The following is an 18253-nucleotide window of genomic DNA, read 5'->3' on the forward strand; positions in this document are numbered from 1 at the left end:
AATTCGTTGAATGGTGTTTTGTTTTTGGATTTTTAAAAATACCTCTCGGAAATGTTCCATCTTCATGGCTCAGACAGGTATTTTATTTAAGGCATACTAAGAGATTCTTACATAAAATCTTTCATCTGGCTGATTAATGCTTCATTGACCGTTTGGAATTTTTCCTTGTGATCCTATTACTGACAAATTAGCACTGGTATTGTTTCATTATTCTGCTGATAGGTGAGACTTATACAAAATTCAACTGATGATTTTTTTAATGAAATGCAGGTTGAGTAAAATTGAAAATTTGTAAGTGCGTAACTTTTGTTTGCTAATGAAAAATGGCGATGTGTTGTTATTAATTTCCAAAAATGTTCAAAGTTTATAATTAGTGTTTTTCATGAAGTTTCCTTATCTCTTAAAAAATCTGGTGCCAACCATTTAGTTAAATTATTTGCTACTAATTGAGATCTGAAAAGCAATCGCTGGTGGTTTACCAGCAAAACCGGTGCGTCGTTAACTAAAGCAAATCAAAGCTGCGGCATTTTGGTTAATTACAATGGGATCAGCCGAGGGGAACCAACAACAGCAGTTCCCTAATAAAACAGCAGCCGCACACGCCACGCTATCTCCCGAGTGTGTGTGTGTGTGTGTTCCGCGCGTCGTTTTATTATTCCACGCTATGCTCAATGAGAGCGACACTAGCAGCTGTCAAATGCCGTGTAATTTTTCTAGGCCGCTGCCCAAACACCTGATCAACGGCTGAATACTCGTCACCTGGCTTCCATCACCACGATTGCGTCTGCTGAATTTTGATATTAAATATAATCCAATTAAAATAATAGATGAAGCTAGAACTTGATATTTTTTCATAATTTTTTGTCTTGAAACATGCTGCTTCTGCCTTTTATAGTTTGACAATAAAACAATAAAATCGATGCTCAGAAAGCTAGTTTTGGTCCTGAAATTCTTGCATTCGAAATGGCTTCTTGCAACAGACGGGCAGAGAGCGTCTGGAAAAATTTCTCTTGCCGCGCGGAGGTTCATATTAAATTTTTGGCCCGTGCAAGTGTACGTCGCCAACTGTTTTGTATTAAACGTGGGGCGAGATGAGGTATAATGGTATTCACGAGGGCTGCAGCTGTGACCATGTATTTGACCCTCGGAGGTCATGATATAACATCAAGGGCCAGCCAGCCAGCAAGCATTTGCCGTGCATATGTGTGTGTGTCATATTGGACTTGACCAAAGTTATTTGTTGGAGACAAACCGCCCCCTGATGATATTGGAGCTAGGTTTTACATAAGCTGCTATACGTGCCGCCGGCCAACAACCTGCGCCGAACACTAGCCTCGCGCGGCCAAGAAATGTTTCCTCTGCTGCTGTTGCCCCTTTTCTTTTCCGCACAAAAAAACTTCTTTATTTTATCGATGAGACCCGCGGGACCAATTTTTCCATTTTCCTGCCGCCACGCGCGAGACGTGATGTTAAAATTGTATCAAACGTGTGCGTTTCCCCATACAGTGAACGCGAGCACAGCGCGGCCCGACCAGCTGGCCGTCTTCAAAAGTTTGCACACACAGCCCGCTTTTGCATATTTATGAGGGCCAGCCGCAAATACGAGGGCAGCCCGCTTGCCTATACCTCGCATCTACCTGTATTTTTTGTCCAACTAAACTCTGGATATTTTAAAAATCCTTATTTTTAAACGAAAGTAATTTACTCAATCAGGTGGCACATTTGACGGAATGAGCAGGAATGCAAAACGTGCTGAGAGCTACAATCGATACAAACTTAAAACATTGGCTAGGTCTGTGAATTATAGACGATCGACTTTTTTCTGAGCAACCAATCACAAGGTGAGCACAAATCATGCCTTTTGAGCGATTTAAACCATAGCTAGTGTACAATGTAAAACTATAAAATCTGCTTTAAAACATCTACAAAAACATCAATGTATACGTTGAAGACTATTATATTATGATTCGTCATTTGTTTATGTCTTTCCCCAACAGTCACCTTTCGAACGAACTGTAATTTTTAGCAAAAAAAAAATCCAAGTTAATTTTTTATGTTAAAAATTTGTAGGCTATAATTTAATCGTTTTTCCCTTCAAACTATAATGCAGCAAAGTTAATAATTGCGATTCTTTTGAAAATTAAAAAAAGAATAAATTCATCCGCAACACAAAAAAGTTTCTCCGCGCTAAAGAAATTAATATCATTCTCATATGGACATAAAATGAATGAAAAACACATGCAGAAAATTTAAAGTTATTGAATTGCTCACCTCTGCACGGATTAATTGAGGATGGAAAGCTATTAGCGAAAATTTATTAGGAAAAATTAAATAAAAGTGATTTAAAATTTTCACTCGAGGAAGATGATGGAGAAATAATGGAACTTGTCCTTGTTGGTTAAAGTTAAGATTTTTATTATTCTAGACATGTTACTGGTGCCCTAATCATGGAGGCGTTCCTCACACGGAGGCTCTCAGTACAATTAAATTGAAGACAACTCAAACCGCAATGGTGAATGGCCTGTTCTCGTTTTAGAAACAATAATCTCGACTTTGAATTGATAATTTGGTGCTTTGGCACTTGTAAAATGAACTTAATGTACGCGGAAAACCTTGTTTTTTAGTATTTTGGCTTCGACTCAATATTCAGCTAATATTTTAAAGTAAACAGCTTTGCTAGAATTACGTAACATTCGCCTTGAGAACTTAACAAGTTGGAGAAAAACCACAAGCACTCGTCTCTGTTAAACTATTTACCTTGCTTTGCGGGGTAACAAGAAAGTGTTTGTGAGTTGCAGTGAATGAGAGGTGGCAGCTGGTGGTGAAAATCGCTTGATCGGTGCTGCTGGAGATGCGTCGCGCAGATTGCATAATTAGCGCGCGCGGAGAGCGAGCAGAGGTGTCAGGCAGCTTTGTTTGCGCGCCCGCCCGGCCGCGTGAATGGATTTGTCACGCCAGTTTAACCCTTCAGACACACGTGCTCGGCGTCGTCATCGCGCGGAAATCGGCGCGGGCGTCTTTATTAAAATAAATCAAGTGCCGTGCAGCATGGAACAAAGACGGCTGGTAGCTCGTCTCGAGCGCGCCGACGGAAAATATTTTGCAGAATCTAATTATTTGACTGCGAGTGATTAATGGGTGGCATTCAAGTTGGGGCCCGGCGCGCAAATATTGCCGGCGCACGTGACACCACCGGGCCACATCTGCAATCCATTTTGAGACGCGCCTTATTGCACGCTCAATTTCTTTGATTCTCCGCGTGCCGCCAGCCTGCCTGCTACGCAAATTTTACTTGGCCCCGAACCTTGCCGTTCTGTTATGCCGTGGAATCTGTCGTCTCGGCTGCCGGCGTGTTTCTCGTTGCCTCGACGCAGGCAGGCTGAATGTGAACAGCAGCTGTGGACTTTAACCAAAAAGATACTAATATGTGGTTCCATCGTGGAATATGAAATGTCACCCTAGAGGAGATATGTGATTCAATTACTCTCTCTTTCTCTCTCCGCAAAAAATCAACAAAAACCGTCAGTTTTATTTTTACACTATATGAATTAAAAGTTGAAGTCTGGTTGGCTTTAAAATATTTTAAACTCATAAAATCAAACAGTGATTTACTTCCTTATCAAATCTCCTACTTATTTATCTTAAATTCTGGATTTACGTCAGAGTATGGGTTAATTAATATACCCTCAACACCTCCAAAAAATCGAATTGAGATTGATTGCTTAGCACATTTAAAAAAATCTCTGGTTGTTGATTTATGCTCGTTCCTCGTCGAATTTGGGAATCTTAAAATACACAATGAGCAACATGAAATAATAGTCAATTCAGAGAAAAACAGTTATTTTATTATTTTGAGATATTCATATTTTAATTTATGATTTGTTTAATTCATCGTAAACTGACGAGTGAGTTATTTATGCGTGTCTGTATTTCTTGCCTTCAGATGTAAAAAATACTTAGACAATTTTATTCTATTTATTTCTCGTGTTCTTTGCCTAATTGATAAGCAGCTTTTGCCAGCACGATATTATTCTACCTTGACGCACATTGCCCAATTCGGCGAGCATGCTGCTCAAACCAAACAAATTCGAATCATCAATTCAAAAGGAATGATCATGTTGCGGCAGGCAGGCGGTTGGTTCTGGCGTGATAACCGGATTAAGGTTCACAAGGCTTATCAACCCCCGGCCTGCTCCTTCTCCCCTTTTGCGCTCGCCTTCTCAAATCACACGTGCGCGGCGGCACACACAAATATGTATACGAACGCCAACGAGCGAGGCACTTTTGCATTCAAATTCGCGCGTCGGCGTCGACGGTCATTCAAGTTGCGTCATCAAGAGGCTCTCAAGAGAGAGAAAGGGAAAGAGAGAGATGCATCCGGAGAGATAGCTCGCCAGAAGCATCTGTTCTCCATCCAGCCGTTCTCACCGCCGCAAATGTGGCGTGGGAATTTTTTGTCAAAACACTCGCCAAAGCCCGCGCTCCACTCGGTTATTAGGAAAATAATGTTTTTATTATTCGAGCCGTCCGCGCTCACGCCTGCGGCCATAAGTGCATTTATGATTGTTCGGAAATTAATTTTTCCCTCGCGTTGTTGCAGACAGAGCTCGCAATAGTGGCCGGCGTATGGAGCCAAAGCTTCTGCAGAGCAGCATCAAGGAGGAAGCCCCGGAGAGGCCCCCACAGCAGCCGAGTCCAGCCCAAAAGGCCAGGAGCTCGCCCCCGGCCACCGACGCCCCAAGACCTGCCAGAGCCTCTTCCAAAGGTAGGTCAATGCAATCATCGCATTAGAGGATGCAGTCTTGATATTCATTTTTCTATCGACAACCATTCGTTCCTGTATTGAAACCAACAATTTTTTTATTGCACGACCATCAACCTTTGAAACTGCCTTAATTAAAAATTTGTAGGTGTTCTGCTTGAAATGCTCTTAATTTTCAGATGGTAGAATAAATATTGAGATTTTGACTCTCCGTTTTCATAGAGGAATAATTTAATAATAAGTTTGAAAACTGTACCAGCAGTTTTCAACCCATCTCATCAATTTTAAAATTTAACCAATTTTTTCGCATAAATTTGGAAAGCTGCCATTAGAAAATATTTAGTATTCCTTGAAGATAGCCGTTTTCAGACAGATCATAGATTCAAAAATGATTTGTAATTTTTTTTTATTAAAATTATATGCTCTGCAACACACACATGCTTATTTCTCATGGTTCCAATTGAATATGCATGCCAGAGGCATATATTCTCACGATAATTTAAGAGTAGGTGGGGTCCCGCTCTTCAAAAATATAAGGGGACGGCCGCACTCAAAGAAAGGGTTGGACGATTTGTTTTGGGGAAGTTTTTATGCCATCGTGCGCGGGAATTAGATTAAGAAAAGACACGCGACAACAAAGGCCGACGCACTCGGCGTGGAGAGTGAGTGGCGCGAAGAGCAGAGAAAGATCTCTGTCTGTCTGCATTCGCATCTTTCTGGGTGATTAATGATGGATATTGTATATTGAAGTGTGTCTTTATATTAGGCGGATAAGTGTTTCGTTTGTGATGCCACCCGCACGTTTTCTGTTTCTCAAAGATGGATAGATAGAGAGCGGGTGCGAGAGGTCCATTTAGTTGATCCCGAGACGGGGGCGGACGAGAGAAGAGAGAGAGAGAACTCTTTACATGGAACGGGCCAGTGTGCGGCTGATGTCGTGTGTGCACCCCGTGAGAAGCGAGACACGTGCCCCCCACCCGACCGACCCAACTGAACGCTACCGCAGAAACGCACGCTCATTCGTCTCTTAAGATCTCTGCGGGAGCTTTTATGATTTTCGTTGCCACGCATATACGAGTTAAACGAAAATAATTATTAATTTTTACGGCTTTTCTATTTAAAATAAAAGAAAAAACAAATCATGTAATTTTGGTGACGAGAAACAAGAGAGAACTTGCGATTTTAAAAATGCTGTAGTCGGAGGTGAAATGAGGATTGTATGTTTTGCTAATTTTGAGCAGTTAAATCAATAGTAGTGGCAGAGAAAATAATCTATCATCTGAAATTCCCGATCTAACCTCAATTTTATTCAATTTAAAATTAATTTTGACACCTTCATTTGTCTTGATACAAAAAATTAACAATTTTACCAAATAATGAAAAATTATCGGTAGAATATTTTTAGAAAAGTCAATTTTAAATGATTCAACTCATTTCAAGTTTATTGATTCATAAAATATAAATTAGATAGTTATGAAAACACTAAACGCGTAATCCAAAGCAGGACCATGCTCAAATTCATTGTAACATTAAAAAAATGTTTCTGCTTGTTAATAAAGCTTTTATAAATGAAAACATTTTTTGACCCTAGAGGAATCCCCCCCCCCCCCCCCGAACAAAAATAGCTCTGCAGAACCATAATAAAGATTACTTTGAAACTAAAAAAGCAAACAAGTAATTCAGAAAAATCGTCTTCAATTCGAATATGACACCAATATTATTTCTGCCTGGTCATTTTCTTCGAGCTCGAGCAAAAAACCTATAATTGAATAGAGTTTCCCAGCCCAAATTTCAATTTATAGAAACGTCTTCAGAGCAGACCTGTTTCACTTGACAACGAACTGCAAACCACAGTTGGAAAGGATTCACGAATGCTGGCAGACACTATAGCAAACTTTGGGTACGTGACTGTTTGAATAATGACCATAGCGCAACCTTTTAGAGACCCGCCATATTTCGCGCACCTGTCTTAGACCATTCGCAGTCGTGTGTCTTTTGTACCCGCGCGTGGGATGTATCAATTTCTCTTGCTCTGCGGCGGCACAATCTATCACGGACGCAAAAGTTGTCCCTCTGGAAACGGCCGGCGCTCAAATTAATTCGGGACTGTTGGAGAAAGATCGATTGAATATGCATGATTTTTTTCCGCCACTCTCCGGCTAAAACCTTTTAAAAGCTGAGCAGCAAGAGAAAGAGAGAGAAAAAGGAGGAAATCTCGTTGCCTGCTGGCTAGCAGCTTAATCTGCTGATGTAGCAGCGCTACATCATCGGCTTAAGTCGGCTCATTATGAGTGCAGCGTGTGCGCCTTTTGCTAATGCGCGTGCCTATCCTGTATTCCTGCTCTTCTTATTTTTAAAAATTCCTCCACGCCGCACGTTTGCTATTTTTCTTTAAGTGCAATCCTGACGGTCTTAAGCTCTTAAAAGCTTTCTCAATTGCTAATTTTTTCCTGAAGGAGAGGAGTCGCTGGACGTCTTGTGCGCTTCCATCCAAGCGTTATTTTTCTTGGTAAAACATTATTTAATGGTTCACACCGTTTAAAATGCAAAAAACTTTAAAAATTTTCATTTTGTTTAAACACTCTTTGCAAATATTAATTTACACTCATTGAACAGTCCATTTTAGTCGTATATATCATTGTGGGAAAATCTGTAGACAATATTTATTTATTTATATTTTAGATGCAAGTGAAAATATGAAGATACAAATTTCTTGCACTGTTCTTGCACGTTTCTTTTGGCCCCTCAGGCTTCAAACAATATCTCTACCACAGAATTAATGGTAGAAGATTCTGAATTACCAGCTGTTCAAAACATTCAAATTACTTGAGTGCTGACTAATTGACGAAATTTGCGAAAACCCACAACTTGGTCTCCATTTCATTTGAAAAAACCTCTTTTTCACAAAAATATCCCAAAAGACCTTAATTTTATTTTTCATTGTATGTGAAAGAGTTAAACTTGCTTCTTATATCATGAAAATGTTGTGTACCTCATTAAATTCTGTTGCGGCTACGTAATCAAAGATTTTTGTAATGGCTGATCAAAGTTTCCCATTATTTAGAATTTGATTTTGAAAATAGTAAGAAATGCAGGATCGAATACTCAAATTAGAACAATATAACGATCGATTTTCAAGAAAATACTTTTTTATTTCAATGCTAATTTCAGTTATGTCGCTATTAGTCACTCGTCAGAAAATATTTCCCCATTCGAATTCTTGGTGTAGAGCAACCACGTAGACATTGGAGCCAATATAAGCCTTTTGACCGCAGCCGAAGCTCAAAGTGCTACTGGGCGATGAGCAAATATGAATACGCCAGCAATTACGGGCGAAAATTTTGAGTGCTGGTACTGCAGCTAGTTAATAGGCCGCTCTTTGTCGCCGCGCGCGGCTCGAAACACACTGTGCTCTGGCTGGTAGAGCAAGCACCGAAAAAAGCAGCAATGTGGGCTCTAAATATTGCGCTGATCAACAGGGGCCAAGGGTTGCGAGGGGGCAAACATAAAGATCAGGGCGCCCGTATCGCATGCAACCAACCAACCAATCTCTCTTCCAGCACTCGCTGCTGCCAGGAGCCCGAGTATTTTTCGCAGACATACACATACAGCCGGGGGTAAACAGGTTGCATTGCGAAACACGCTTATCCGTCCGCGCGCAGGCGGACCCCACCCCCAGGGGACGAGGTGTTTGTTTGCGCCCTCACGCGCGCACACGCCCATCCCGGCATTTAATTTTTATATTTTAATCCGAGCACCGCGCGTTATCTTGACCGACACGCGGGCCGGTCCGTGTTATCAGCGCCGGCCAAGTAATTGTCGCCGATGCAGCTCGCGCTGGAAGTGTTTGTTTTCAATTTCGTCGCCTCCCCCGCGCACTGCGAATGTAAATAATGCCGACTGCTGGAATAACTTTTCGAATCCATCTGCATTCCGACGGATTTGATTTTTTAATTAGTTTTCCATCCCCTTTTTCTGCTTTTCCTCCACGAAGAGCGCGCGGTGCTCCCTGGGGCTCACGGCTGGCGAAAAAACAAATTGGAGATATCTGGTTAAATTTCTAGTGGCTGACGCTGCAGAGGCAAAGAGACCGCGCGCATCTCTCCATCATCACCAGACTGAGCTTCAATTGCCTGAGAGAGCGGTTCCTTTTTAATTGAAAAACGGGGTGAAATTGAATTAGTATGCGGCGGCAAGCATCAATAATAAATACGCGAGCTAATCCGGCTACCGAGAGTTTATTTAGGTGAGGCGGCAAGGGTTTTTTACTGCCGCCCTAGCTGCGTGCTGCGCAGAGATAGCTGCCTGCCTGCCTGCCTGCCGCGGGGATGCTGTTCTCGCTGTGCCCGAATGAATCACACAGGCCTGTAAGGTGGCCTTTTCCCTTCCAGGGGCGTTCCTACCGGGATTCACTCTTAATATTCCTGAAGATCTGGAGATCGGTGCAATGGATAAAGAAGTGCTAACTAAAAATGTATAAACGCTCAGTATGAGTTCCTATTTTGTAATTTGCGGTTATTGGAGAGCAAAATATTAAACTAATATTTTTTACCACGCTTCAAGATCTGATTAAAAAAATGGCTCTATCGTAGTCTTTTGACGCTTTGGAGCTTTACAAGTTATTTTTAAAAACCAGGAAGAGGAATCCGTGGTATATGTACATATAACTCGGGATATTCAATTCCCTTGATTATAAGCTTTAATTAGAATAGTGCACCACAGCAATTAAGAACATACTTTATAACAAGAAACTTGCGACCGTAATGACAGCAAAAATCATCATTTGTCTGACAGTTTGTTGTCTTACATGAACGTTTAAAAACCATATTCCTGTTTACCCATTTTAAATCATAGATTTTAAACGGGCGTTTGACAACAGTTATATGCTTTTTTAACTAATTAATTTTTTGGCTTTAAATGGGTCTTACCTTTATGGAAAATAACTGGAATGGCCCAATGTAACAAAAGTCAAATATGTAATTACATATTGGGCTCACAATGGTGCAATTACAAGACGATCAAGTAATAATTTCTCCTCTCATGATCTGTTCGTTCAAAAAATCATCCTTAACACGTGCTCTCAAAGCCCGTCTATTATGATTCCGTGATTTTCTAATACTTTGAAAAATCAATGCTACGCCGACAGTTGATTTATGGTTACATTTTTTGTAAACTTTATCCAATTTTGTATTAACTATTGTATTTATTTTTGTAATAATTCAATAAGTCCCATCTTATTAAAGAACGATCTAAATGAGATGAAACTTCTATCAAATGAATAACGAGAGCTCGATACAAATTCGAGATTCTATTTGAACTGGCAGAGTAGCCAGATCCGCCCCTGCGACATTGGCGCTGCAATCTCGCGATACCAGAAGGGCCAAATTCTCGCCCTTCCCACACAAACACTAACGCTCCGCGAACTCCCCGATGCTAGAATGCTTGCTCGCGCTCCACGAACAATTCTCTGGTGCATGAGGAAGGAAACAGAAAGAATATCAGCCGCGAAAAAGAAACGACGGCGCTCGCTTTGTGTCTAAACTGATTAGAGGGTTCCACGCCTGGCTGAATGATAAATACATCAAATGAAGGTGGTGTTCTGGGTGCTGGGCAGTGCAAGGAGGGTGGTTTGAGGGAAAAACGTCAGCGGCATGCACAAGTCGTGCATTTCCCAGGCAGATCAGCCTTTTCACGACTGCCGCCGCTTGTTTTTAATCGGCTGAAGGGACCACGTTGGACAATCAGAGGCGTGGGAAACGGAACGACCAGTATGTATGTGTGCACGTGCCATCTATTTTTTATTCGTGGCACCGTGTTTAAATTATGAACAAGGGCCGGTTGGGATTGTTGCTTTTAATGATCCACTCATTTTGTTCTATTATTTTGACAAATTTGTTCCAAATTAAAGGGAGTCTAGGGGTCTTAAAATCGAGTGTTTTTATTGCTGCTTAAGGCTATTAATTAAATTAGATCGGGCAGAATAAACTTTTAATGGAAAAGATGAACACTTATTTAATTATGAAGTTCTTACAGTCGCAGGCATTTTTATAATATTCTTGACTTAAAAACTTTTGCTAAATGTTCGATTTATTTATATATATTATTAAATTAATTAATTTTTAAACTTAATTTCTTCCACGTTGAAATACCAAAGTTTCCCCTCAACTAGTTTTGGCGTTGAAGTTGGCGCCAGGGGCTGTTCATCCATATATGGAGTGGCTGTGATCACGTTAAGAAGTTCCGTCCCCACTCTATATTTTTTGAGTTAGCCTGAGTTAGTTCAAAAAATAACAATTATGAACATACAAATTCGCTTTGTTAAAAGGAACGACCAATTTAGAACATATTGATGTACAAGAGGAGTTTTCATTTCCTTTTGTACGTAATGTGTGCAATTCATTAGATATAATAAGTTTGTTTTAATCTATTGAATGATCTTACTATTTTTGTTAGCTTTTTCCGCGTTTTCATGAAACAAAAGTCGACACCAAATCTCTAGTTGAGGAATAAAATTATGTGATTTGAATGTATTCTGTTTTCAAATTTTCTTCAAAAACGTTTCATATATTTTGCATTACAGAACTGCCTAATTTAAACAAAAATATGTGTATATATTTTTTAATAAAAATTTCATACTCTTCCGTTCAAAAACTGACTTTTTTTAGCAGCGTGGAGGAAGTCCGTTTCAATTTCACCATAAAAAATCGACCTTTATTGCTGGCATCTTAAGTGCAATAGATTTCCAGTTAAAACATAATCAAACCTAAAACGCAAGTCACAAAAGAAGAACCAATGTTATCCTGCGGCTGGATGGGTGCGTGCCTTCCAAGCGCGAGGAGGGTAACCGCAGCTGGAAAAATGCGAACGCAGAAGGGAGAAGGTTTACCTTGCCGTCTGCTCGGCGTATGAAAAGGGTGACTATCGATCCTTGATGATGAGTTTGTTCCACCGTGGGAGAAATAAGAGAGGGATTGTGTTCTCGAGGCGTGAACAAGGCTCAGGTGTTGAAATTCCCGGCAAGTGTTTTTTAGGCGGGGCGGAGAGCGAGCGAACGAACGAGTGTGTGTGCAGCACACACTATGCAATCCGTCCTCGCGCGCCCCTTGAGGTATTGTTGCCAGTGGAAATAGAGAAGAGCATCGCATTATTTTCAGTTGCTTTCATACTTCCAGCGCCGACGGCAAATTCAACAACAGGCAGGGTATGCGCGTCCCACACAATCGAACATAAGACAACTGCTCCATTTGCTCTCGTTCGTTCTTGTACGAATATAGTGCCCTGATTACTTTCTGTAGAAATTTAGCTAGATGTGCTTTCTACTTTTATGTTAAATGGTGAGATAGTTGGACGCAATGATTTAATCGATTTATTGATTTAACCGCTCATTATTTTAATTTTACTCATAGTTTTAAAAATTTAATATTCCATCCTCTGGTATATTACAAAAGTGTGTGTTTTCAATATTTGTGAGTTTTCATTAAGATCTGAAAATTTAGACTCTTGCTTATCAAAAGGGTAACAATGTTTTAATGTTTATCTAAATATAAATCAATTTTTGTTTTAAAGAAATTATTTTTATTTAGCTAAAGAATATTAAAAGAACAATAATAATTTAAGGAAAGGTCAAATCTTTTTATTTTTAACAAAGAACAAACCAATTCACGAGTTGCGAAAGACCCTTAGTGCTTGAAGCCGCCAATATGGTGTCAGCGGTTATTTTAGATTTAATCGCACTTATTCCGCTTCGATTCAAGACTCAATCTTGCTATTGTGCATATTGCTCTGAAAATTATCCCTTTTGAAGTGCTGAAAACCAAATCGGCCCAGCCAATCGCCGTCGAATAATGAGCAGAGATTTTATATTAATAAAATGATTTGCTCGTGTCTATGGCGTTTGACCAAACCAATTTGTGGTTTCAGCATATTAAAAGAAATCCCCGTAGGCATCTAATAAATATTCTCATCTAGTAGATAAATATTCTAGTAATAAAATATTCTAGTAATAAATATTCTCATCACAGTAGCAGGATTGTGTCTTAAATCCGGAAGTACCTTAAAATTGGAAGTATATGTTGGCGCCATCTGTTGGCGACTTTGAACACTAAGGCATTTCGCAAAAAATGGTGAATTTAAAAATAATTTATATCTTATCACTTGTTAATTAAAAGAAAAGATCAGGAGCTCCAGGATTATATTAATTAATTTTAATGAGTTTAGTTTTTTTTTTAGATATTTTCACTGTTTACTTTTGAATCAATCGTTGTTTATGTACCTTTTAATCAAAATATTAGTGCACCATATTTAGTTATACTTGGTTAAATGGATAGAATCTAGAGTTTACTAATTACAAACGCTGTAGAGGTAAAACCGATAGTGAAAACACGGAAGCACCTATTTGGCATGGAGACAAAAGCGCTGGACGCGCCGCAAGCGATGCTGAAAAACGAGTGCGGTGCAAAATCTTCACCACGACGTGCACCGCAAAAGAGCATTAATGTCTGTCAGAGTGCCTATAGAGAGAAAGCAAGGGAATTACTCTAATTTTTATGCGGCAATAAAAATCATAATGCGACATGGTGACGCAATTTGGCTACCTCTGCGGTTGGTACACATCATAGCGTGTGGCAACGCGTGGGTGCCTCGACATCTGGCGCGCAGGCACCCACCCGCCCGTGACATCGGCCCTTTTCAATCAGAATTATTGAAATGCTGCTGATTTCATAATAACTCCTCCTAGTGACTCATCCGCCCTGTGACCTGAATCAGCTGCTCCATGCTCACTCCGATCGGCTGCGTAATGTTATTCAAAATTATTGAAACAACTTCCGCGGTCTGCCGAGCATTTCCATTCCCACTTTGTAACTGCAGCGTTGACTATTCATTAGTTGGGTCAATGGTTTACAATAATTGCAACCAACAGGAAAGACCAAATTCTTAAAGAGATTTAGAAGTTCCAGTAAACCTATTTTCGGCAGTTGCATGAGCTCTGCAATCAGATGTATTCATTACAGCAAAAAAATTAAATTATTCCAGCATTTGCTTCATCAGACCAATAAAAGCAAACTACGACGACTGGCAATCACGAAGCAATAACGATGACATTATTTTCCTATTACACCAACTTTTTTATAATAAACTCATTAATTTCCAGACGGTTGTTTACAATAACGGAAAATCACGAGGCTGCCAGCTGGAATGCAATGGCAGAAATTCACCTGCTAAATCATGCGAGCAAGCACTAAACTGAATTTGGAGGGGAGTACGCAATGGCTACAGCACGCAAGCAAGGTGGTGCGGCGTGTCAACTGTGTCCATGAACGTCTGCTGGTGTGGAAACAGCCGTCGGACGGGATGGATGATGCCGACACTGTCCGAGGGCCGAGTTTTCCGGTCTGGATTTTGCTGCTGCACTTCGGACGCTTTGATTCTAGAGAAAATCGCATGGCACGCAGGCGACACCGGCAATGCAGGTGCGAGTTACCAAGGCTACGTGCAGGTCTAGACATGATTTACCTTCCTGGAATTCGCTCGACCCGCTCACCGTTGCAATTCCTGCTAAGTGCCAAAATATTAACAACAGCTACTATAGTGAAAGTGTTTTGCGGTATGGGAATTTATTTTCTCATCCTCTTGCTCGCAATGGGGGACATCGAACGGAACCCTGGACCGACATCTGAACTGATTGAGACCCTGAGTAAGCTGCTGGACGAGAAACTGAAAGTGACTAACGATGCGATTGGGGATCTGCGCGGCGTGGTTGAAGGATTCGGTGATCAGCTAAATGAAATCAAGACCGAAGTTGAAGAGCTGAGAGCAGAGAAAAATGAACTCGCCAGCCGTGTCGTTCATCTGGAAAAGCGACTGGCCGTGCAGGAATCTGAAAATCGTCGCCGAAATATGGTTATTTTTGGGATCCCGTCTAACGTTACACTGGAACAAGCCCTTGAAGACGTTCTGTTCAAGCACCTGGAACTGGAGAAGCGCCCACAGGAGCAGCTGGTAGAATCTGCATTTCGCACTGGCAGGCCGGACGGTCGTGTTCGTCCCATTGTAGTCCGCTTTTTCAGTCAGGAATACAAAGTTAGAGCGCTGCGGATTGCCTACAAGTTGAAAGGGACGAATGTGGTGATTTCGGACGATCTCACACCGGAAGAGCGAGCAGTAAAACGGGAATTAAACACAGCGAGAAAGTCGGCCCTCCAAGCAAGCGTACAAGTGAAGATGCGCCGCGACCATCTGCTCGTCGCTGGCAAAAAAGTTTATGTCCAGGATACGCGAGTGCTTGGTTGGGTCGAAAAGTACAAACAACCGGGAGTCCTCCACCATGATGATGATGCAGACGAGTGTGAGAGTGCGTCGGCCCCAGCTGCTGACCGACCAGTGACCAAGAGGAAAAAGCGGAACCGTGCAGCAGCGCAGCTCTCTCCTGAAGAGCTGCATGGGCCTCCCGAGCCCCAAGCTGGCCCGTCCCATTCGGGTTTTGCCACTGCGCCCCTCAATCAGCCAGAACAAAGCCAGACAAAGGCGGTGGGCAATCCTCGGAGGGGCAGGTCGGCGCGGAGCATCGAGAGGCTGAAGACCACCGAGGCGGCGAACAGCAGCGGCCAGTCGGACGGGGAATAAAGAAGCCTGAGCTCTTTGTCAAAGGTGAATCAATTCATTTTCAGTGTGATAAACAGTTTTTGCCTACCGATTTTATCAAAATCATTTGTTTGAACGCACAATCTATTGCAAATATTAATCACATGAGGTTGCTCAGACACTTCGTATCTAATAATTGCGTAGACATAATCGGAATCTCGGAAACATGGCTAAAAGAAAAGCATGATATCGACCAACAATTTAAAATTGAGGGTTACAAGTTAGTGCGGCATGACCGGCCTAAAACACGTGGCGGCGGCGTTGCTTTTTATGTTAAAGAGGGTATTAATTTTAAAATCGTGCTGCAGTCAGAGTGTACACTTTCTAGTTCAGCTGAATTCATTTTTCTTGAAATTAAGACAAAATCCAAAAGTTTACTGACAGCCATAGTTTACCGTCGCCCTATGAGATGCGTTAATTTTGACGCTTTTTTTCAGACGTTGCACAGCCTATTTCCACTTTTTGATAATTGCGTAATAATGGGTGATTTCAATGTTAACTTCGCGGAGCAGTCTGGACAACTCGATGGCCTATTAAATAATTTTAGTGATTTCGCATTGAATCGTTTGCCAATTAATGATACTCATGTAGCTTTTAATTCGACTACCACAATAGATGCAATTTTTCTCTCGTCTAATTTGTCATGCGCCGCTTTTGGGAAGTTAGCTAATCCACTCTCTCACCATAGTGCTCTCTTTGCGATTTTAAACGTCAAGATTGTTTTGAAAGATCAAGTTGTGAGATCCATTCGCGAGTTTCACAAAATTGATCTTGAAAAACTTCAGCAGAGATCGCATGAGATCGAGTGGCATGAGGGAATGGACGTGGCTTCTCTTGATCAGCGCGTCTCAAATTTTTCAAAAAAACTAATTTCTCTTTTTGATGAAGTCGCGCCCACAAAGAAAATCGTAAAATCGGTAAAATTTAAACCCAAATTAAAAAGAGACATTGATGAGCTTGCGAGAGAGCGGGACAAAGCGCGCAAGGTAGCCGAGAAGAACAAGTGTCTCGAGTCATTTAATAAGTATAAATCACTCCGCAATAAGGTTAAACAAAAAACGCTTAATTTCAAAAAGTCAATAATTTTCCAGTCCTTAAATGAGGTTGCTTCAACTAAGCACATGTGGGGCAAATTGCGTGAGCTAGGGCTGATGAGAGGAAAGACGGGAGGTGCGGATTTTCCTATTCCAGTGGATGAGCTGGTTGTTGGGCTCACGGTGCGGCGGCGGGCGGAAGTTTTGAGTCGTATTGACTTGGACTTTCGCCTGCCTCATGCAATCGTGGGCGGTGAGAAATTATATTTTAGTCATGTCATTCCACTGGAGGTAAAATACGCACTTCGCGGAATAGTCTCCTCTGCTGAAGGAGTGGACGCAATTTGTACCAAAATGCTTAAATTGACAGCTGACTCAATTTTGCCATCGTTAACAAATATTGTAAATGCCTCTTTACAAACAGGTCACTTCCCGTCCGAGTGGAAAAAAGCTATTTTAATGCCTTTACCTAAAGTTAGACACGCGGTTGCTTGTAATGATTTTCGGCCTATTAGCGTCCTGTGCACTGCGTCTAAAGTGCTTGAAAAAATCGTCCACGACCAGCTGATTACGTACTTAAATATACATAACGTGATAGACGAGTTCCAGTCCGGCTTCCGCAGGCAGCATAGCACGACCACAGCGCTTTTGAAAATCTCTGAGGACTTGCGGATTTCTAATTTCCGTGGTGAGGTAACCCTTATGGTTTTCCTTGATTTTTCAAAGGCGTTTGATTTGGTCGATCACGCTCTGCTGCTCAGGAAGCTGACGCAGCTAAATTTTTCTGATTCAGTTTTAAATTTTTTTAAAAACTTTCTAAGTGAGAGAGAACACGCGATTCGTGACAAGGACGGAAAATTCTCAAGGTGGGTCCGCATCGAGGCCGGAGTTCCTCAGGGGTCGGTGCTCGGTCCGCTTTTGTTTTCCGTCTATACCCACGACGTAGTGTATCTCTTTCAAAATCGGTGTAAGTACCATATGTACGCAGATGATATTCAATTGTATATTAATTGCAAGCCTGAGGAGTTGGAGCACGCTATTGCGGTTATGAACAATATTTTGTGCGACGTGGTCGCCTGGTCGGAAAAGCACGGTTTAAAGCTCAATCCGCGCAAGACGCAGGTGCTAGTTGTTGGCTCTGAGAGATCGCACTCAAAGCTAAACTTGGCGCAGTTAAGTAAAGTTAAAATGAACGACACTGAAATTCAATTCAGTGATGAAGTGGAAACTGGCTGTGTTGAATTTGACTATAGTGACAAAGTAAAAAATTTAGGAGTTGTTTTTGACAAGCATCTGAAGTGGGTGGGTCAAATTTCTAAAATATTTCAAAAAGTTTATGGTTCACTTAAAAATGTAGAAAAATTTCGAAATGTCACGCCAGAAAAAATAAGAATTAAACTAGTAAAAACTCTAATGCTACCCCATTTTGATTATGGTGATATCGTGTTCTGTAACCTTAGCGCGGAGCAACTGAATAAGCTGCAAGTTTTACAGAACAACCTCATGAGGTATATATTTGACGTCAAACGCGGGCAAAACTTGTCATCTTTGTATAAAAAGTGTCGTATCTTAAAGATTACAGACAGACGTCAATTGCATGTATTAACACAAACACATAAGATTTTGTACAATAATTGCCCTGAATATTTAAAATGTTATGTTACCCCCATGCGCGATGTTGACTTGATAGGCAGGTCCAGAGCTCATCGATTGAGGCTTCTGGCTCCGCGTGTAAATGTTACTGTGCCTGAACAGTGCTTCCAAGTGCAGTGCTATCGTCATTGGAATAGTCTTTCACCAAATTTGTGTATGAACG

The 18253-nt window shown here is 41.2% G+C and overlaps 1 protein-coding gene across 1 annotated transcript in view; it reads left to right on the forward strand.

Moving 5' to 3' along the window:
- nvy (nervy) overlaps nt 1–18253 on the forward strand; it is a 60203-nt gene that overhangs the window by 13753 nt on the left and 28197 nt on the right. The window contains exon 2 of the mRNA XM_065492831.1: nt 4601–4765. Coding sequence (XP_065348903.1) covers nt 4627–4765 — 139 coding nt within the window. The 5' untranslated portion in view covers nt 4601–4626. The remainder of the gene's footprint in view (nt 1–4600; nt 4766–18253) is intronic.

The sequence above is a fragment of the Cloeon dipterum genome, chromosome 1 (assembly GCF_949628265.1).
Source record: "Cloeon dipterum chromosome 1, ieCloDipt1.1, whole genome shotgun sequence".
Classification (NCBI taxonomy): domain Eukaryota; kingdom Metazoa; phylum Arthropoda; class Insecta; order Ephemeroptera; family Baetidae; genus Cloeon; species Cloeon dipterum.